This window comes from Hemitrygon akajei, chromosome 25, assembly GCF_048418815.1.
Source record: "Hemitrygon akajei chromosome 25, sHemAka1.3, whole genome shotgun sequence".
NCBI classification, from domain to species: domain Eukaryota; kingdom Metazoa; phylum Chordata; class Chondrichthyes; order Myliobatiformes; family Dasyatidae; genus Hemitrygon; species Hemitrygon akajei.
The window spans coordinates 26,169,101-26,190,984 of NC_133148.1; the positions used below are offsets into that span (position 1 = coordinate 26,169,101).

General features: G+C 52.3%; 2 protein-coding genes across 6 annotated transcripts in view; both read left to right on the forward strand.

Annotated features, from left to right (window-relative positions):
* The window catches only part of pnkp (polynucleotide kinase 3'-phosphatase), a 103,810-nt gene extending 103,167 nt beyond the window's left edge, over positions 1-643 (forward strand). For all 3 annotated transcript variants that reach the window (XM_073029207.1, XM_073029205.1, XM_073029206.1), the window contains exon 16: positions 160-643. In XM_073029207.1, coding sequence (XP_072885308.1) covers positions 160-280 — 121 coding nt within the window. In that variant the 3' untranslated portion in view covers positions 281-643. The remainder of the gene's footprint in view (positions 1-159) is intronic.
* Positions 644-1,159: 516 nt separating this feature from the next.
* Positions 1,160-11,363, forward strand: LOC140716464 (interleukin-17F-like). Of its 3 annotated transcripts, none has more exons than XM_073029216.1 (3): positions 1,160-4,471; positions 9,334-9,560; positions 10,238-11,363. In XM_073029216.1, exons 2-3 carry the CDS (start codon positions 9,346-9,348, stop codon positions 10,443-10,445), a joined length of 423 nt encoding a protein of 140 aa, XP_072885317.1. In that variant the 5' UTR covers positions 1,160-4,471; positions 9,334-9,345; the 3' UTR covers positions 10,446-11,363. The 3 variants fall into 3 exon arrangements, with proteins under 3 accessions (XP_072885317.1, XP_072885315.1, XP_072885314.1); XM_073029214.1 differs by lacking the exon at positions 1,160-4,471 and adding an exon at positions 6,499-8,988; XM_073029213.1 differs by lacking the exon at positions 1,160-4,471 and having other exon boundaries at positions 9,250-9,560.
* Positions 11,364-21,884: the final 10,521 nt, after the last annotated feature.

Below are 21,884 nucleotides of genomic sequence, written 5' to 3' on the forward strand. Positions count from 1 at the left end.
TCCTCACCGACCAACGTTCATTTCTCTCCCCGGCTCCCCCCGCACAGCTGACATTATCCGCTCCGTCAGTGAACTCTGGTATGGGGGGGAGCTCAACTGCAGCCCCCCTCCCAAACATCAGCTGTCAACATCTCTATCCCCTTCTCCATCTCCCAACAGGAAGCGGTACGCGGAACCCACCCTGAGCGAGGGTTTCTCCGCCATCCTCCGCATCAACTTCCTGCCCCGGTTCCGGGATGCCAAGCTGCAGGAACACTATCACCTCTTCTCCGAGGGCTGAGATCCTGCGGAGCCCAGAGAGGATGACGCCCAGCACACAGGGCGTGGTCTCACTCGCTCAGGGGAAGTCCTGGACTCTGTCTGTCTGCACCCCGCAATAAAATGTAGCCGTAATCCAGCTGGTGTGAGTGTCCCTCTGGGCAGAGAGGGACAGGGTGTGACCACCCTGTGTCCAGTGTTTGCACGGGTCGATAGTTTATCCGAGCTACAGTGACCATCTGATTTGTGTACAGTCCTTATGAATCAAGGGTAATGAAACTCGTCACATACATTGACACGTTTTAGGGAACTACAAAGGTGTGTTGGTGCTGCAGAAAGCAGCATCCGACAGTTATACAGAATAAAATATTGTGTAAAAATAAAATCAGAAGTGTGAATATGAAATAAAATGTGCATACATATCTAAATACCACATCATAAAAGGTGGTTTTAAGTGTTTACAGTCCAGTGTGGTGACTGAATGGTTGGGAGTCCAATTAGAACAGTTGATCAGATTAACAGCCCGGGGAATAAACTGTTAGGACGGCATAAAGTTTTTGTTTTGATGGCACAAACACAAGAGATCCTGGAGATCTTGAGCAGCGCACCCAGAACGGGCTGGAGGATCTCAGCAGGTCAGGCAGCATCTACAGAGGGGAATACAGTCGATGCTACGGGCCGAGACCCTTCAGCGGGCCCAAATGTCTGACTGTTTATTTCCCTTCCGTAGACGTCGCCTGCAGTTTCTTGCGGCCACGACAGGGCAGTTGCCGTGCCAACCTTTGGTGCATTCTGATTGGATGCTTTCTATGGTGCATCGATTAAAAATAGGTGAGGGCTGGAGGGGACTTGCCAAATTTCCTCAGCTTTCTGAGGAAGTGGCGACACTGGTGGGCTCCCATTGACATGGGTGGCACCCCATGTTCCCCCGCAAGGCCAGAATTTGGTCACAGTGCCCCCTTATAGCCGGAGAGACTGCATTGCACTGACCGTTTACTTAGGAAAATTGGCTGACAAGGCTGGGGAATTTCAAGTTTATTGTCAACCTGGGCATGTGTGCCCTGGGGATAAATACCAGAGAAATGAGCATCAGAGTACGTCACGGCCAGAGAACGTATCACAGACACAGGATACTTGCACCATCCAGTCCAGTCAACCTGATCTGCCTAGTCCCATCTACTTGCAACCAGACCACATCCCACCAAGCACCTCCTATATTTTGCATCTGACACACATCCACTACTTCCACTGGCAGCTCATTCCAAAACCTCGTTTTCTCCGAGTGAAGAAGCTCACCCTTAAATATTTCACCTTTTGCCCTAAACCTATGACCTGTAGTTCTACTCAAACCCAGCTTGGGTGACTGGAAAAGAAAGCCTATGTCAATTTGTCTCTTCCTCTTATGACCTCTGTAAGATTTCCACTTCCCTGCCCTCCGGGGAGTAATGTCCTAAACTATGTATCCTGTAACTCAGGCCCTTGAATTCTGATGACGTCCTCGTAAATTTTCCCCACACTCTCTCAAGCTTATTGGTATCTTTCCTGTAGGTAGGTGACCAGAACTATACATAATGCTCCAAATTCACCTCATCAGCATCTCGTACAACTTCAACATAATGTGCCAACGCCCGATCGTGCAGTAGGTTTAAAGGTCAAAATGACACAACTCTGTACTGTTCTCTACATAACCTTTCCTCATTCGTCACGCTCCACAAAAGCTTTATGTGCTCTTTCCAGTATAATAACATCTCTCCTACAGCAGGGTGATCAAAACTGACCACAGTACTCCTCATCTACGTAATGTCCCAACTCCTGTACGCAGTGCCCTGACTGACGAAGGCTGGCATGTCAAGCAGCTTCTTCACCAACCTCTCTGCAAGAACCACATACCCGCACCCCTGGGTGCCTCTGTGGGACAACACTTGCCCAGGGACCTGCCGTTTACTGCCGGAGTCCCCGTCCCCACTTCTCTTCCCTGAAATGCGAGTACCTGCACGTGGGTGCGGGCGTAGGGAAGGGCACGGTCTTCAGATCAGTGGGTAGAGAGCACTGCAGGAGGAGTGGGGGGAAGGAGGGAGCACCATATGAGGGACAGGGAGGAGAGAGAGAGCTGTGCTGTGGGAGGGAGCACTATCAGGAGTGGAAGACCACGGTGAAGAAGAGGGAGCGCCACACTTCGAGAAGGATGGCAAGGAGAGAGCGTTTTAGAGGGGTGGGTGCACTGGCGGTGAGGGAGTGCCGCCTGGCTGTTCAGAGGGGCGGTGAGCAGGAAGCACGGCACCGCGAGAGGGAGACGGACCCTTGTGAGTATTCCCCCCTCCCCGGCCGGGCCAGGGTGTCGAATGACACCATACACACACGGAAACATTTCTCCCACACCTTGGGCCACATGCAAATCGCTTCGCTGTCAGTGAAGGCATTAACAGCTGGGAAGCAAATGATGAGGTGAGGCACGATTCCAACTCCTCTCTGTGGCTACTCACCAATACCAGGCACTGTAAACAACTGCTTCCCCCAGCAGTAAACAGTCAGGCTTGTAAATGACACAAGAGTTGTCCGCACTGGCCAGCTGTCCTCACTGGACACTGGCTAGCTGTTTTTGTAGCAGCCGCACAGTGCAAAGACATACAACTGACGACAAACTACAAAGTAAATAGTTTGAAACAAAAGGAATATCAGGTTAGCGTTTATGGGAGGCTGGGAAATCTGACGGCGCTGGGGAAGAAGCTGTCCTGGGTCTCCAGGACCCCAGTACCTCCCCCCTGACGGTACCAACGAGAAGACGTCATGTCCCAGACAGTGAGAGCCCTTCAGGGACGGGTGCTGCCTTCTCAGGGTACTCCCTCTTGAAAATGTCCACATTCAAAAGTCCAAATTAGGTTTATTGTTGAAGTATGTGTACCATATACAACCCAGGAGATTGGTTTTCTCGCAGGCGGTCAAAGACGGTAGAAACCCAGTAAAACACCCCACACAGCAAAGATTGTCAAACACCCAATGGGCAGAAAAAAAAGAACAAGTGGTGCAGGCAATACAAGAGTTCCTGAACGTGAGGTTGCCGCCACGAAGCCAGGGGCAGGGACATCGTTCCATCCCAGCCCGAGGCTCCAGGAGGGAGATGCCAGCCAGCAACGGGCGTGAAACACACCCCTGCCTTCCTGAGGCGCCGCTTCGATGGTGGGGAGGGCCGTGTACTCGACGGAGCTGGCTGATCCCACGGCCTTCCCCGATCCTGTTCAGTGGAGCTCCCCACACCAGAGGGTAACACTCTCTACTGTGAGGTCAGTCGGGCTCAACCGTGGATAATGCATCCCAGCTGTCTAGATACACAAGCCAGGGCAGTACGATGTGCAGCGCAAACTGCTGTCCATGTAGCGAGCTCCCCCATGAACGGCAGAGACCGATACAAGTTGGCACCAGCGACATCGCAGGAGTTGCCAGTCAGTGCTGAACTCCATGTAGGGCTGCCTTAGGGACTCCAGCTTTGGATTTTCCTCTCAGGGTTTACCCCCAAAGCCTTCCCCATGAGTGGGTCTGGCCACAAGGCAGCAGAGGTTTGAGATCAAAGTTTTCCTGCTCCTAGGTGAGCTACCAACTACGGCTGACGAGTCCCATCTGCCCGAAGCGACTGGTTTTAAGGTGCCAGTAACCCGCCTTTGCCCCCCCTCCTGTCAGTAGAAACGATTCGGCCGGGTTTAGTAGCTAAGCCCCACGTGAAGGCCGGGAGCTGGAGTTGGTTGTCAGAGGCTGTTTGAATCACACGCCATTGGGAGCATTTAATAGGCAATGGGAGCTTGTCCCCATTACCACCCCCACCCCGGCTATATCTGCCATACAGTAGGAAAAATTTGCAAGAGTCTTAATTATCAAACTAAATCACCTTAATCTGCTAATGAAATAGATCAGCCTGCATGCCTTCTTTGTGACTATGTCGACGTGTTTGACCCAGGACAGCACACAGGCACAGCGTTGTGTTTACATCCACCAGGCAGCTTTGCACACTCAGCCCAACTCCCAGCGCTCGGCTCCTGCCGGGGACCATTCCAGTCCTTCACTATCTTTGCATCTACTCCTGAGGGCCAGGCCCTCTCTGCCCTCTGGGGTGACGAGGTTCCACCTCAGGTTCCCCTCCTAACCTCTGCTCCCTTTCTCCAGTTCTACCTACTGCTGATATCTACCGTACCCGGAAGACTTTTGAGCCAGACTCTACCAGGTATTGGATCCCTTATCTAAAAGAAAAATGGACTGGCATTGGAGAAGGGTGCAAGATGTGATGGGTTAATGTGTGAATAGCAGCTGGCCCTGTACTTGCTAGAAAGTTTGAAATACTGAAAGACCTAGATAGAGCGGACAGGGAGAGGATGTTTCCAGTAGTGGGGGGAGTCTAAGACCGGAGGGTAGAGACTCAGAATAGAGGGACATTCTTTAGAACAGCGCTGAGGGGGAAATTCTTTAGCCAGAGTAGTGAATCTGTGGGACCCATTGCCACAGCCCCTGTAGAGATCAAGTCATTGGGTACATTTAATCAGCAGGTTGATGGATTTCTGATTAGTCAAGGTGTCACAGGTTACACGGAGAAGGCAGGAGAATGGGGTAAGAGGAAAATTAAAGCAGTCATGATCACTCGGAGGAGCAGACCCAATGGGCCGAATGGCCTATTTCTACACTCACTGTGCAGAAGTCTTAGGCACAAATACTGTATATAACTAGGGTGTGTAAGACCTTTGCACAGTACTGCATTGTCGACGTGGGGCGGAGAGTGAGTTTGCAAATCTGGCAGGAACAAAGGATATACAAAATGCTGGTGGAACACAGCAGGCCAGGCAGCATCTATAAGGAGAAGCGCTGTCGACGTTTTGGGCCGAGACCCTTCGTCAGGACTAACTGAAAGGAAAGATAGTAAGAGATTTGAAAGTAGTGGGGGGAGGGGGAAATGCGAAATGATAGGAGAAGACCGGAGGGGATGGGATGAAGCTGAGAGCTGGAAAGGTGATTGGTGAAAGTGATACCGAGCTGGAGAAGGGAAAGGATCATGGGACGGGAGGCCTCGGGAGAAAGAAAGTGGGGGGAAGCACTAGAGGGAGATGGAGAACAGGCAAACAACTAAATATGTCAGGGATGGGGTAAGAAGGGGAGGAGGGGCATTAACAGAAGTTAGAGAAATCAATGTTCATGCCATCAGGTTGGAGGCTACCCAGCCGGTATATAAGGGTTGTTCCTCCAACCTGAGTTTGGATTCATTTTGACAGTAGAGGTGGCCACGGATAGACATATCAGAATGGGAATGGGACGTGGAATTACAATGTGTGGCCACTGGGAGAGGAGGCCATGGATAGACATATCCTTTTATATATTGGTGAGACCCGACGCAGACTGGGAGACCGTTTCGCTGAACACTTACGCTCGGTCCACCAGAGAAAGCAGGATCTCCCAGTGGCCACACATTTTAATTCCACGTCCCATTCCCATTCTGATATGTCTATCCATGGCCTCCTCTACTGTCAAGATGAATCCACACTCAGGTTGGAGGAACAACACCTTATATACCGGCTGGGTAGCCTCCAACCTGATGGCATGAACATTGACTTCTCTAACTTCCGTTAATGCCCCTCCTCCCCTTCTTACCCCATCCCTGACATATTTAGTTGTTTGCCTGTTCTCCATCTCCCTCTGGTGCCTCCCCCCCTTTCTTTCTCCCGAGGCCTCCCGTCCCATGATCCTTTCCCTTCTCCAGCTCTGTATCACTTTCGCCAATCACCTTTCCAGCTCTCAGCTTCATCCCACCCCCTCCAGTCTTCTCCTATCAGTTCGCATTTCCCCCTCCCCCCACTACTTTCAAATCTCTTACTATCTTTCCTTTCAGTTAGTCCTGACGAAGGGTCTCGGCCCAAAACGTCGACAGTGCTTCTCCCTATAGATGCTGCCTAGTCTGCTGTGTTCCACCAGCATTTTGTGTGTGCTGTTGTTTGAATTTCCAGCATCTGCAGATTTCCTCGTGTTTGAGGAACAAAGGATGTTGGGAATGGCGAGGGTGGAGCGCCGCGGGAGGGGTGTGGGACAGGGGGCAGGGAGGAGCGCCGCGGGAAGGGTGTGGGACAGGGGGCAGGGAGGAGCGCCGCGGGAAGGGTGTGGGACAGGGGGCAGGGAGGAGCGCCGCGGGAAGAGTGTGGGACAGGGGGCAGGGTGGAGCGCCGCGGGAGGGGTGTGGGACAGGGGGCAGGGAGGAGCGCCAGGGACACAGATTGCAGACACCCCCCCGCCCTGAGACATCAGGCAAGGTCATTTGATTGTAAATAATTGGTTTATTGATCTTTACAGAATGTCTCTCTGGGGCTTCCCACTCCCCCCTCCTTCTCCCCCAACCATGATTCCCCTCTCCCCGTCCCCCTTCCCACTCTCCGTCCACGATAGCAACCCAGATCAGAATCAGGTTTACCATCCTAGAGTCACAGAAAAGTACAGCACAGAAACAGGCCATTCGGCCCATCTAGTCCATGCTGAAACCATGTAAACTGCCTACTCCAATCGACCTGCACTGGGACCGTAGCCCTACAAACCCCTACCGTCCGCGTACCTACCCAAACTTCACTTAAAAGTTGAAACCGAGCTCGCATGCGCCACTTCCGCTGGCAGCTCCTTCCGCACTCTCACGTCCCTCTGAGTGAAGAAGTTTCCCCTCATGTTGCCTTAAACTGTTCACCTTTCACCCTTAACCCATGACCTCTGGTTGTAGTCCCACCCAACCTCAGTGGAAAAAGCCTGCTTGCATTTACCCTTTCTATATCCCTCACAATTTTGTATATCTCTATCAAATCTCCCCTCAATTTTCTACATTCTAAGGAATAGAGTCCTAACCTATTCAATCTTTCCTTATAACTCAGGTCCTCCCCACCCAGCAACATTCTTGTAAATTTTCCCTGTACTCTTTCAACCTTATTTACATCTTTCCTGTAGCCAAAACGGCACACAATACTCACTCACATATGTCAAGAAATTTGTTTTTTTTTGTGGCAGCAGTACACAAAATTACTACGGTACTGTGCAAGCGTCAAGTCACTTTTTTATTGTCATTTTGACCATAACTGCTGGTACAGTACACAGTAAAAATGAGACAATGTTTTTCAGGACCATGGTGTTACATGACACAGTACAAAAACTAGACTGAACTATGTAAAAAAAAAAACAGAGAAAGCTACACTAGACTACAGACCTACACAGGACTGCATAAAGTGCACAAAACAGTGCAGACATTACAATAAATAATAAACAGGACAATAGGGCAGTAAGGTGTCAGTCCAGGCTCTGGGTACTGAGGAGTCTGATAGCTTGGGGGAAGAAACTGTTACATAGTCTGGTCGTGAGAGCCCGAATGCTTTGGTGCCTTTTCCCAGTCGACAGGGGGTAGAAGAGTTTGTATGAGGGGTGCGTGGGGTCCTTCATAATGCCTCCCTCGTGTGTGTGTGTGTGCACCTAAGACTCTTGCAGAGTTCTGCATGTTTTGTGTCCGAGAGGACACCCCTCCATCTTCCCCTCAGACACATCCACCTCCAATGTAAAGGCGCCTGTCCAGGTCGATCTCCGTGCCATCGTATCCCTTGGGGATTCTCTACGGCACTGTATCTCCACTCTGCCACAAGACACAGGAGTTGCATCTGGCCATTCGATCTGTTCCTGGTTTTATAAACCGTGGCCACCTCCTCCACCCCAGTTAACGCTCACCCGGGAAATCTCCTCCACACCCTCTTACTAAAGTAAGGTTGTGAATTATTAAAGAAATCGCTGCTCCAAAAGGTACCGTTCAGAAATCTGATGGCGGAGGGGAAGAGGCTGCTCCTGAAACTGTTAAGTTTGGTTCTTCAGGCTCCTGTAACTCCTCCCCGATGGGGGTAACAAGAAGAGGGCACGTCCCGGAGGGGGGGGGGGGTCCTGATTAATGATAAATATCTCATATCTTGTACACTCCCCTTTCCCACCTTGTATCACTACCTTTGAGGGTCTTTAGAACTCCAGCCAACTTCACCTCCCATTCGTTGGTACTCCTCAGGAACCCTCCGTTGTGGGAGGTCCAGGTGTTGTCGGGGCTGGAGGGTGTCACGGAGACGGTGAGAAGCAAAGGGGCAGGAGGAGGTCACAGGAAAAGGAGGAGGTGTGGGGCCGGGTGGAGGGAAAGCCTCCACCCCCGCAGGGCTTCTCCAGGTGTTTGGTAAACAGGGACAGCTTCCCTGTCGCCTCCGCACCGTGTCTCCCTCAACTGCTTCCTTATTTGGCGATGAGTCAGCGTTACCAAGGGGGCTCCCTCGTTCAGTTTACCTGGTTACCGTTGCCAGAATGGAAGGAGGAACAGGGAAACTGAGAAAGCTGACAGGGAAGGGAGGTGAGAGGGAAGAAGGGAGGGAGGGAAAGGAAGGAAGAGGATGGTGGGGCAGGCCATGGAAAGGTGGCTGAAGGCCCTCCTCTGCACACCCTCTTCCACCCCTCACCTCCTCACACTGTTTCCTTTCTCTCCTCCCTCCTCCCCGCGCCCCCTCCAACTCCCTTCCTGATTCATGCTTCTTGGCAACCGTTGCTGGGAAGGCAAATGAGGGAAACCCTTGCCTGTATTTTCCAGCCTCCTCCGCAGAGCATGGGGAAGGAACCGAGGGAGGGAGGAGCTGTACAATATAAAGGGGGAAGCCTGGAGTCTCCACACTCCAGTATTGAGAAAGACTCAGAAAGATGTCCATCCCAGTGGTAAGTCCTGGGGGTGAGAGGACATGGGGACAGCAGGAAGGGCTGGGAGGTGTTTGGAGTGAGGGAAGGGAGGGAGAGAGAGGGGGGGGAGAGAGGGAGGGAGGGAGAGAGAGAGAGAGGGAGGGAGGGAGAGAGAGGGAGTGAGAGAGGGGAAGAGGGAGGGAGAGAGAGATAGAGGGATAGAGAGAGGGAGGGAGGAGAGAGGGAGGGGGAGAGAGGGAGCGAGAGAGAGGAGGGGAGGGGGAGAGAGAGGGAGGGAGAGGCTCACCTCACCCAGATGAGCATGTCACTCGTTGGATGAGACAAACGCCTCCCACCCACCTCACAAACCCCTGTCCCCCCCAGGTGATTCTGTTCATGACGCTGATGACCAGCCAACAAGGAGCGGAGGCACGGCTTCGGAATGCGAGGCAGCTGAGGATTCGGAGGGAGGCCAGCTGTAATGAAACGAGTCCATGCAACCTCATGGGACACAGACCCGCCCAGACCTTGAATCTGGACAAATGCACAGCAGACAACTACAGCCGCCCAGACCGACTCAATGAGCTCGCCCTCTCCCCATGGACTTACAAGTAAGTGGAGTGATGCAGTGGGGAAAAATGCTAAAAGAGGGGCTGGGGGCAGAGGGAAGGTGGTGAGGCAGAGTGTGGGAGGCAGCTGGGGCCGGAGGGAGAGATAGAGGAGAGGCTAGGGGATAGAGAGAGTGTAGGATGGTGAGAGGGAAGGAAATATGAGAGTAAAGAAGGATAGAAAGATAGAGAAAGAACGGGGAGGGAGAGACAGACAGAAAGGTGCGGAATGAGAGCGCATGGTGGTGAGAAGTGGGTGTGGAGAGGAAGGGTGAGGAAAACTGTGAGAAAGAAATAGGAAAAGAGAAACAGCGAGGAGGGAGAAAGGTGGGGAACAGGACTATAGGGGGAGAAGCCGGGAGGGGTGTGGAGAGGGAGGGTGAGGAAAACTGTGAGAGAGATAGGAAAAGAGAAACAGCGAGGAGGGAGAAAGGTGGGGAACAGGACTATAGGGGGAGAAGCCGGGAGGGGTGTGGAGAGGGAGGGTGAGGAAAACTGTGAGAGAGATAGGAAAAGAGGAACAGCGAGGAGGGAGAAAGGTGGGGAACAGGACTGTAGGGGGAGAAGCTGGGAGGGGTGTGGAGAGGCAGCAGGTTGCAAGGAGCTGGGTGGCTGAGGTTGAGAAATATCCTGGCAGGCAGGTGCAGTAACCGAGCCCCCGCCCCTCTCTCTGTCCACAGGAACTGCTACGATGAGAACCGTTACCCGGAGAACATCCTGGCGGCGGTATGCAAGGGGAGGTTCTGTGAGCAGCCGCTGGCGGAGATGCGCTCTGTCGCTATCCAACACATCATGGAGGTGACTTACCGCTTCTTGGACCAGGGCGAGCAGAAAAACTGCATCGATCACCTGGAAGTGCCCATCGGGTGCACCTGCATCCCGGACTAGACCGGCAACTCAAGAGCCCTTTGCCCTTCTGCCCCGTGTCGACCCAGACCACCGCCTGAGCCAGCCCCATTTCCCCGTCTGTGGTCAATAACCCTGTGAACCGTTCCTGTCCGAGCACCTTTTAAATACCGTTAATATATCTGCCTCAACCACTTCACCTGGCAGCTAGTTCCATGTATGGACTGCCCTCTGGGTAAAAAAATTGCCCCTCAGGTTTTCTCCCTATTAAACCTCTCCCCTCCCACCTTAAACCTGTGACAGCCTGATTCTTGACTCCCTAACTCCGGAGGAAAAGACTGTGCAGGTACTAACACGACGAGACCCCGGCAACAACCGGCCAATGCCTTTCGGTTAATAAGCACTGACTTCAGTTTCTTGCCACTACTCGGTCCCTCGGGCTCTGGCAATATCCTCGTAAGCCTCCTCGGCCCTCTTTCTAGTTTAATTACATCCGTCCCATAGCTGGGTGACAAGAACTGTACACAATACTCTAAGTGCAGCCTCACAAACGTCTTGAGTAACTGCAAAATGACATCCCGGACTGACGAAGGCCAGCGTGCCAAACGCCTTATCTACCTGTAACCCTACTTTCAGGGAACCGTGCACCTGTACCCCTGGATCCCTCTGTTCTGCAACACTCCCCAGGGTCCTGATGTTCACTGTGAAAAATCCTTCCTCCAGTTCTCTTCCCAAAGTGTGATGCCTCACACTTACCTTCCCCTGCTTTCACTCCACCTCTCCCTCCCCTCCAGTCGACTGCCTCACTTGAAACGAGAACTAACCGCTGAGAAAAACAGATCTTTAAAAATGTATAAATCTAGGTAGAGTAAATGTAGAGTAACTTTGGGGAAATTGTTTGTGTTGGGGTATTATTTGAGCATGTAGAATTGTGAATATAAATAAATGACTTTTTTCAAATATATTATTGTCTTGGAACGTAATTCAAAGCTCTGAATTGGGTTTATTATCACCGGTACGTTGTGAAATTTGTTAACTGCAGCAGTTCAGTGCAATATGCGATTATAGAACTGAAGCTGTGAATTACAGTAAGTATATACAGATTAAGTAGCGCAAAAATAGAAATAAAAAAAAGTGAGGTAGTGTCCACGGGTTCAATGTCTATTTAGGAATCGGATGGCAGAGGGGAAGAAGCTGTTCCTGAATCGCGAGTGTGTGCCTTCAGGCTTCTGTACCTCCTGCCTGATGGTAACAGTGAGAACAGGGCACGGCCTGGGTAACGGATGCTTCCTTTTCGAGCCACCGCTCCTTGAAGATGCCCTGGGTACTATGGAACAGGAGATGGGGCCCCTGTGGGTTTAAGGGGAGCGGTTGATGGGGGGGGGGTATCGTTTTAAAGAGAGTGGGAGGAGACCCAGTGGGGCAAATGGGGTCCCCGGTGGCCTTAAAGGAAATGGGAAACAGTGTCCTGTCCCCAGTGGGATTAAAGGAAGGAGGACTCCAAAGAGATTAAAGGAACCGGGAAATGGTCTCCCAGTGCTTAAGGTCCCCAGTGGGATTAAAGGTAACGGGAAATAGGACCCCAGAGGATTTAAAGGGAGTGGGAAATGGTGTCTAGTGGGTTTAAAGAGAGTGGGTAACAGGGCCATGGTAAGCTTACGGGAAATGACAAAAACTGTCATATTATGATCACTCTTCCCCCAAAGCTCAGGGAAAAGAGCCCCAGTCTCTCATTATAATGCAAACCCTCCAGGCCCAGTGAATCTTTTCTGCTGTCCTATCCGAATTCATTGCACCGTTCCCTGATGCAACTCGCTTGCTGGGACCGTCTCGCCCGGAGCGAAGGGGGCTGAGGGGTGAGCTGATAGCGCCAGGAGGGGCACAGATAACATGGGTGGATGGTCCCAGTCCTTCTCCCCGGCGTGGGAACAGGTTGAAGGCGGGAGGGGAAACACTTAAAAGAAGCGCAAGAGGCAGGTTCGTCCCCACTCAGAGGGTGTGGAGCGAGCCGACAGCACTTCCGTTCGAGGCAGGTAGACCAACAATGTTTACAAAACACAGAGAGCTGAAGCAGAATTGTTTACTGGCACTTCCTTTTCACAAGTGTAAGGAGAACAAAACAGTAGTTACTCCAGATCCGATACACAAAAAACATCACAATAAAGCACACCTTAATTAAAAAATACAAAATAAATATGAATACATAAATAACTTATATCCGTAGATTGATGCTATGGAGTGAAACTGGGCCCAGGAATCTCTATATAAGGTAAGTCTGATAAAGTAGTGGAGGGGGGGGGCATTGATCAGCCTTACTGCTTGGGGAAAGTAACCGCTATTGAATCTGATTGGCCCGCATGCTACCTAGCCTCCTCCCCGATGGAAGTGCAGGCACAGGGATGGGGAGGGGGGTTCCCAACCTGGGGTCCATAGACCCCCTTGCTTAAGGGTGTTGCTCCATGGCATAAAGAAGGTTGGGAGCCCCTGCTCTAGGGCGATGCAGGACACCGGAATCAGCTCATAAAGCCAGGCTGGTCAGGGTGGACCGGTTTCCAGAAGGGCCCATCGCCCCTCTGGAAGATGAGGGCTCCCTTCCGCCCAGTAAACAGCCATGCACACTTTACCCCGCGCACAAGGTCGCGCTGATTGGCAGCTGGACACCCAGGCGCGAATGACCCCCAATCGTAACTGGTCCACTTCCAGACACTGCAGCCCGACAGTTTACAGTACAGGTGACTTGGGTTCTATTCCCGCCGCGGCCCCTAAGGAGTTTGTACGTTCTCCCCGTGACCATGTGGGTTTCCTCCAGGTGCTCCCGTTTCCTCTCACAGTCCGAAGAGGTAGGGGCTAGTAGATGAATTGGTCATTGTAAACTGTCCCGTGGTTCGGCCAGGTTGCTAGGGGCCCGGATGAGTCTGTTCCACACTGTTGGCCAATAAATAAAACCCACCAGCACCTCAGCTTCACGAAGAGTGTCAGCACCTCCCAATGACCCTCGCCAATATTCAGCAGTTGGCTGCCGTCAATCCCAGGGGATCACGGGCTTGCGTCTCTGCTGGACCGTGTCCTCTCCAGGGAGCAAACCTGGGCAGGAGGATTTGAAGAACCGGCTGTTGCCTATGCAGCGGGTCCCCCTCTCCACGTCACTGATTTAGCTCAAGGGAAGGACAAGCACCAGTACAGCTTGGCACCAGAGTTGTCACAGAGGTTGCCAGAGTGAAGTTGTAAACAACATCAAACTGCCTTAGGGACCCCAGCTCCGGATTTCTTCCTCGGGGTTTACTCCTGAGGCTGCAAGGCAGCGGAGGTTTAAAATCAGAGTTTTCCTTCTCCTAGACGGGCTGCCGTCCAGGGCTGATGAGCCCCACCTGTCTGAAGGAACTGGTTTTGAGGTGCCAGTGGTTCACCTTTGCCCCTTCTCTCGTCAGTAGAAACAGTTCCACCGGGCCTAGTAGCTGAGCCACACATGACAGGCAAGAGTTGGACTTGTTTTGTCAGAGGCTGCACGCCATTCGGAGCACTTTACAGGTAGTGGGAGCTTATCCCCACTCCCACCCCTGGCTATGACAACCTTAGGAACCTACCAATCTTAACAGATGCAAAAAACATCAAAACTGGGTCTATAACCACTGGCTTATTTGACAAGAAATTTGTTAATTTGTAAGCACATAAATCACATTTTAAAAATAAAAATGCAAAAAACAATAGTAAGGTAGTATTTGTGGGTTCTCGGACTGTTCAGAAATGTTATTTACACCTTGAGCCTGGAGGAACGGCATCTCATTTGGCTGTGTTTGTGCATGGTTGAATGGCAATTAAACTGAATGATATTTACTTAGAGAAACAGCAGCACAGCGGGCTCTCCCGGCCTGACGAGACCTATGAACCCGCACGTCCCCGGACAGTGGTCACGGGGAGAACGGGGGGAATTGAGCCCGGCTCACTGATGCTGTGATAGCGTTACGCTACCGTGGTGGGGAGGGTCTTCGGCAGCCCGTTGCCATCCCCTTGTGTATGAGCTTCCACACCAGGCGGTCAGAATGCTCTGCACAAATCCGCAGGAGCCCTTGGTGGCTCAAACTCCTGTAGACACTCAGAAACCGGAGGAAAACCCGCGGGTGCTGGAAATCCGAGCAACGCACGCAAAATGCCGGGGCTGCACCACCCAGTCTCGGGCCGAGACCCACCCTTCGGACGTTCCCCCCGGCGTGCAGCAGCGGGGCCGCGGCTGATGTCAGTGAGGCCCCGGAAATCCTCTCACGCAGGATATACAAAGGACTGACATTACCTGCCGCCAGACTCCCGAACGATAAGTCCGACCTATGACCTGGGTATGACCCTTGCACCTTGTTGTCACCCCAGGGGGAGCTGGCTGCGCTTACGCATGCAATGTCTGTCCGGACTGCGTATGCAGCGAGGGTTTTCATTGCTCCTCGGTTGCTGGGACGGTAACGGACCCACACCGGCCATCGCCTCAGTCCTCCGGACACCGCGGTCCGGGTCACGTGGCCCGAGAGCCAATCAGAGGCGGCCGAGGGCCGAGGGCGGGCGGACGACCTGACGGAGGGAGTAGGTCGCGAGCGGCGCTGCGCGGCGGTCCGGGTCACGTGGCCCGAGAGCCAATCAGAGGCGGCCGAGGGCCGAGGGCGGGTGGACGACCTGACGGAGGGAGGCGGCGGTCCGGGTCACGTGGTACGCCGAAAGGAAGCGCCAAACACCGGCCGCCCGGGTTCCGTGGCCTTCAGCTGTCGCCAAACGGGGTTCAACTCGCCCGGTTCGTCCTCGGCGCAGCCGGCACGCCGGGCAACCGAGGGAGCCAGCGGATTCGAAAGCCCACGCAGCGGCGATGCGCAGGCGCGGGACCGGCATCACCGGGGTGGGGGGGGGGGGAGGGTGAGAGTCCGCCGGCAGCGCCTGCGCGGTGCCGGCTGCCGGCCGCCTGGGTGACTCCTCGCCATCGTGATGGGTGCCGAACGGGAGGGCAAGGATCCGGGATGCTGCCAGCGGCCAGGAAGCGGGTGGGACGTGCAAACTGCTCATTGCACCGGCTGCGGGAAGGAATCAGGGACGCACCACTCCTCCCACCCTCTTGTGCCTTCCTTTCCCTCACCACTTGCTGCTTTCCTCCCCTTTCACCCTCCTCACTCTTTCCCCCACCCCTTCCTTACCTCCCCTCCCTCTTTCTATTCTTCCCATCCCATTCTTTCCCTCCTTCATTCCACACATCCCCTCCCCTCCCTTTCTCAGACACAGAGGCAACAAGCTGCAATATTCTCCATGTATCCAGCGATCTGCTGTGCTGGTCCATTATTCTGGCTTTTTAATTATCTCAGTCTCCGACAAAAACCACCCTGAATTGCCACGATTTGTAGTTTCGGTTCAGTAATTAGACCAAGTTCAGGACCTGTGGGAGAACTCCTCTGCTCTGACTGAGGTTCTTAATCTGCCTGACAGAGTCCAGTGACCGGGCAGTGCTCCCCATTCACAGGCTACCAATCCCTCAATAGAGCTGGGGGAGTGATGACAAACTGGATGGGTTGTATGTGTCATCTGAGGGAGAGTAATTTTGAAATGTTCTCCTTTACAGGGAACAAACTGTCCCCACTGAGGTCGATCCACCACACCCACCCACCCCCTCAACAAGAGGAGTCCCAGTCCGATTCAACTTCCCCAGCAGGCATTCTCCCCAGGTCCTGGATCTTGCGGCCAGCAGCCCGTCAAAAGCAGGGCCGTTGGTGGCCATGAGAGGGGCAGTCGGTGAGTTTATTCGGAGGAGGGTTTTCTGGAACGCGGGAAACATTTGTGTAACCCTCAGGTTAGCGGCTTAATCTAGGGGAAGACAGCTTCTGGCCCGGCCGAACTTGAGAAATCTTGTTTGGGTGGGAGCTGCGTGATGTGTTCCCCTGTTCCAAATCAGTACCACAAAATAACAGACAGTACACAATATGCGATTAAACAATCGAGCTTTTAATTTGACTAGGTTAGTAAAGAAACAAAACAAAGAAAAAAGGCCATTCTCATGATACAGTCCTATTCTTTTTGTAATTTATTTTTTATTGAAGTTCATCATCAAACAAACATTTCCATAAGATGTATTTCAGATACTGTACATATATATCATGTATTCATATTTGCCGCAGATCACATAATATTTATCTGAGGTATACACTCATGAACTAGTCTAATGAGCAACACTGGGGCTCCTGGTTGTGTCCATTCGATCCCCATCACCCTCCTCCGAGCATCGCGGACCCTCGCTCCAGCGGTCCCCCAACTCCCTCCACCCGCGTCTCCTGTCTTCATCTCTCCACGACAAAAGGCGAAATCCCTTCTCTCAGTCCCACAAGAAAGAACAACATTCTTCTCACTGGATATCGCCCACATTCCAAAGCCCCCATTATCTCTAGTCATAACCCAAACATTGCTGCTACAGATAAACCATTACATTAGCAGTGAAACCTTACAGAGAGGCCATTACCTTAGGAGTGGAACATTACAGAGAGGCCATTACCTTAGGAGTGGAACATTACAGAGAGGCCATTACCTTAGCAGGGAACCTCATTGTTTCAAAGCAGATGGCGCTGGAAAAGTCAACGGTCAGGCAATGTCGGTGGGGGCACAAATGGACAGTTGACATTTCAGATCAGGACCCTTCCCCTGGAAGGAGGGGAGCAGAGGGAAGGGGGTTGAGGAAAGACATCGACATGTACTGAGATGCAGTGAAAAGCTTGTCTTGTGTACTGTTTGTGCGGTTCAGACTGTTACACCATGCACTGAGACAGCATAAGGTAAAGCAATACCTGAACGTAATGGGTACGGGGAAAGTGCAGTGCAGGTACGAGGGCCATGATAATGTTGATAATGAAGTCAGTAGTCCATCATCTCACATTCCTTCTCATCCATCTTCTCCCTCTCCCCTGCCCCGCTCTTCCCCACTCTCACCTCTCTCGCTCCCCTCCCACCCCGTAGTCGGACCTTAACCCCCGGACCCTCTCGTTCCAGGGACCCGGTGATGTCGGACAGCCAGGACCGTGCGCCGGAGCGGACGGGCGGCAATGAAGAGGAGAGTGATGGGGAAGGGAAGGGGGTGAGTTCGGTGGGAGGCACCCGGCACCCCCCCACCTGTCCCGTCTGCGGCCGGGGCTTCGCCACAGCCTCCAGCCTGCATCGGCACCAGCGGGTGCACACGGGCGAGCGGCCCTTCTCCTGCCCTGACTGCGGCCGGGGCTTCGCGCAGTCCTCCACCCTGCAGAGGCACCAGCGGGTCCACTCCGACGAGCGGCCCTTCCCCTGCCCCGACTGCTCCAAGCGCTTCAAGGGCCCCCAGGACCTGCGCGTCCACCGGCGGACCCACTCCGGCCAGCGCCCCTTCCTCTGCTCCGTCTGCGGCAAGGGCTTCGTCCAGTCCTACAACCTGCTGGCCCACCAGCGGCTCCACACCGCCCGCAGCCTCTGCACCTGCCCTGTCTGCGGACAGTCCTTCTCCCGGCCCGCCGAGCTGCTCGACCACCACAGGCTTCACCCTGCAATCTAGCCCTGGCTCGTGGCCCGAGACCCTCTCTCCCGCTCCCGCACCCAATCGCCGTCCGGGAACCGCAACGCTGGACTGGCACCGTCCGTGGGGGAAGGAGTGGAGAGCTGGGACAATCGTCCTGTATGCAGGAAGGACAGGTGCGATCACATGCGGGGAGAGGGGGCACAACTTGTGGGACAGGCAGCAGAGAGAACATAGGTTGTATATGGAGGGAGGAGGGGAACGAGAGGAAAATGAGGAGGTGGGCAGTAGGGGAGTACAGGAGGAAAGACAGAGGTGTGGGGAGGATGGAGGAAAATGTGCAAAACTAGACACCAGTACAAACAATTGGACACAGGTCCACTGTAGTGCAGGAAGTGGTCTGTGGTGTTCCATTGCTGAAGTAGGGTTAAGGTCGCTTTAAGAACTGAACAGGAAGTATCTGTGGCTGAACTTGGTGGAATGGAGGACTTCGGGCTTCTGTACCTCCTACCGATGGGAGAATATGACGAGGCTCAGAAGGTGTTGATAGATGTCACCTTTTCGAGGCAGTGTGTCCTACAGATACCCCCGACGGAGATGGTGATGTATTGTGCAAGGTCCACATGTACGTAAGAGTCACCGGAAATCAAACAAAAAACTTTACACAAGAAAGAACAGAACTAGAACGAGATAAATTAAAGTCCATTGTAGTGCAATGTGGTCATGGTGTGGCTACTGTGATGGTGATTAGGGCTGTGCCAGTTGGTACGAGAACCGAATGGCTGAAGGGAAGTTGCTGTTCCTGAACCTGGTGGTGAGGGTCTTCAGGCTTCCGTACCTCCTGCCCAATGGGAGCTGTGAGAAGGTGGCCTGGCCCAGATGGTGTTGCCTTCTTGAGGCAGGGCCTCCTGTAGAATTCACTGATGGTGGGGATGGGCTGGGGAGGGGGGGCTCAGCTGCTGGAATCGAGCTGGCCTTCTGGGGACAGGTGGGGGAAGGGTGGAAGGGAATCAAAAGGCAATGAAGTCTCCAGGACCTAAATCATCAAAATATTGGAGGAGGTGGGAGAGGTGGCTGAGCAACAAAAAAAAAGGAATGGTTTGCTGTCAGAGCCCAAGTTGAATGGATCATACTGGCGTTGGGCTAAGAGGTAGGCAAATACTCATTAATTGCCCTTTGAGCTCCGGGAGGGAAGCACGCTGCAGGCACGAGAGCAGAGGCGGACACGAAATTATAAGATGCTGGGACCTTTCCCAGAAGGGCTGGAGTTTGGAGAGAGTTACTGAAAATGTTCTGCAGGCCAATAGGCTCCCATGGGAAAAGAAGAAAAAGAAAAGCAAATAATGTCAACGTGTTGGCAGCTACACCACAAACTGGAGCGGCGGGATATCTGAAATGGATGAATCTGCAGGGCAAAGCAGCAGAGTTGCTCCAGGTCTCAAAGTGTTCAGAATCAGGATTATAGTCTTTGACACGTGATGGGATATTTGTTGTTAGACAACAAAATTTGCTGATGATACTAAGCTGGGTGGCAGTGTGACATGTGATGAGGATGTTAGGAGAATTCAGGGTGACTTGGGTAGGCTGGGTGAGTGGGCAGATACTTGGCAGATGACATTTAATGTGAATAAGTGTGAGGTTATCCACTTTGGGAGTAAGAACAGGAAGGCAGATTATTATCTGAACGGTGCAGAGTTAGGTAAGGGAGAAATACAAAGAGATCTGGGAATCCTTGTTCATCAGTCACTGAAGGTGAATGAGCAAGTGCAGCAGGCAGTGAAGAAGGCTAATGGAATGTTGGCCTTTATTACAAAGGGAATTGAGTACAAGAGCAAGGAAATCCTCTTGCATTTGTACAGAGCCCTGGTGAGACCACACCTGGAGTATTGTGTACAGTTTTGGCCTCCAGGGTTAAGGAAGAACATCCTGGCTATAGAGGAAGTGCAGCGTAGATTCACGAGGTTAATTCCTGGGATGTCTGGACTGTCTTACGCAGAGAGGTTAGAGAGACTGGGCTTGTACACACTGGAATTAAGGAGATTGAGAGGGGATCTGATTGAAACATATAAGATTATTAAGGGATTGGACAAGATAGAGGCAGGAAATATGTTCCAGATGCTGGGAGAGTCCAGTACCAGAGGGCATGGTTTGAGAATAAGGGGTAGGTCATTTAGGACAGAGTAAAGGAAAAACTTCTCCCAGAGAGTTGTGGGGGTGTGGAATGCACTGCCTCGGAAGGTAGTGGAGGCCAATTCTCTGGATGCTTTCAAGAAGGAGCTTGATAGGTATCTTATGGATAGGGGAATCAAGGGATATGGGGACAAGGCAGGAACAGGGTATTGATAGTAGATGATCAGCCATGATCTCAAAATGGCGGTGCAGGCTCGAAGGGCCGAATGATCTACTTCTGTACGTATTGTCTATTGTCTATAAGACAAAAGAAAACTACAATAAATAGTGCAAAGGTGTAATAATGCAGATTATGTACCAATGAGACATGATGGCAGAGGGGAAGAAGCTGCTGCTGAATCACTAAGTATGGGTCTTCAATCTCTTGTACCACCTCCCTGATGGTAATAACGCAAAGTGCGCATGTCCTAGGTGGTAAGGGTTTTTGCTATGGATGCTGCCTTTTTGGGGCACTAACTTTTCAAGAGGTCCTCACTGATGAGGTCACCTTCCCATCACGGCCCCAGAAACTCTGGGAAGGAGGGAGATTTCCCGGAATGCCGGCCAGTAATGGGCATGAATCGGAAGTCACTTCCCACTTGCCTGACTGGGTTATTTCCCAGCCCCAACCTAGGAAGGCTGCTTCCCTATCTTCCCCCTTCACTCTTTGTAGAGGCCCCAATCCACTCAAAGCCTCGTGATCCAATTAGATTGAATATAAAGCCCAGGAAGAGGCCAATTGGTTCATTAAGCTGCTCCAAGTCAAACCAGGAAGAGATTCATGTTCAGCAGCTTGTTACCAGTAGGAGAAGAACCCACAGAAATTTATTGTAGCACAGCTGGGAGGCCGTTCTGTCCTGAGACCCTATCCCATCACTCTCTTGCCCATCGGGGGGCATTTCACAATGGCTAATTAACTGGCCGACCCACGTGTCTCTGGGATGCGGGAAGGAAAACCTTGCGGTTACAGGGAGAGGCACGCCCTTCTGGAGCGTCATGTTGCCATAGCAGATGCTATGGCTGGCAGACTACCCACAATCCTCTGCGAAGCAGAAAGCGCCCTACACCTCATGCTAAAAGACGGCCCGCGCTCTTCCTGGCCTCAGATTTGTTCTCCGAGGACAGATCTACATCCTAAGATTCAGAACAAGAGGTGGGTTGGAAGCGACTTGGCACAAAAGGTGAAAAAATGCCATGACGGGGAACGCAATGTCATGTTCATGGTCGGCGTGAATTCGGTGGGCCGGAAGTCTGGTTTCGCTGCAGAATGACTAAAATTTGTAATTCATGATCATTATCTGAAGGATGTGGAAGTTAGAAATAAACAACAGTTAGAACCGTCGAAGATCTGAAATTACTGCGTTCATTGGGGCTGCAATGTGCCCCACACGCTGCTGTGGGGAAGTTCCTGGGAACAGCTAAGTGGAACTAAAAAAATAAAGGTAACCGGAAGTTCAGCGATAGCAGCAATGGCGGCCGGACAACCCACAGTCCTTCGCGCAGCAGAAAGTGCTCTGAACTGTACAATGAGCAGCATTGGGATCATGTATAAATGCTGGTGTTACAGGACACGTTGAGGATTAGCGCCGTGCGGGGGATTTTGTAAAATGAAAAAACGTTTATCACGGTGCAGCACGATTATCTGTCTCGACCCCAAACTTTCACGTCCTCATAAATGAGGACTTTATAAAGGAAAGTGAAATAGCTTGTGCAGCCTTCTAAGGGGAAGACGCAGTTTCACTAGGATTTTCAAGGAGGAAGAAATAGCGACCTAGTAATGGACCGAACAGCCTCTTCCACGCTCAACCGTGATTAAA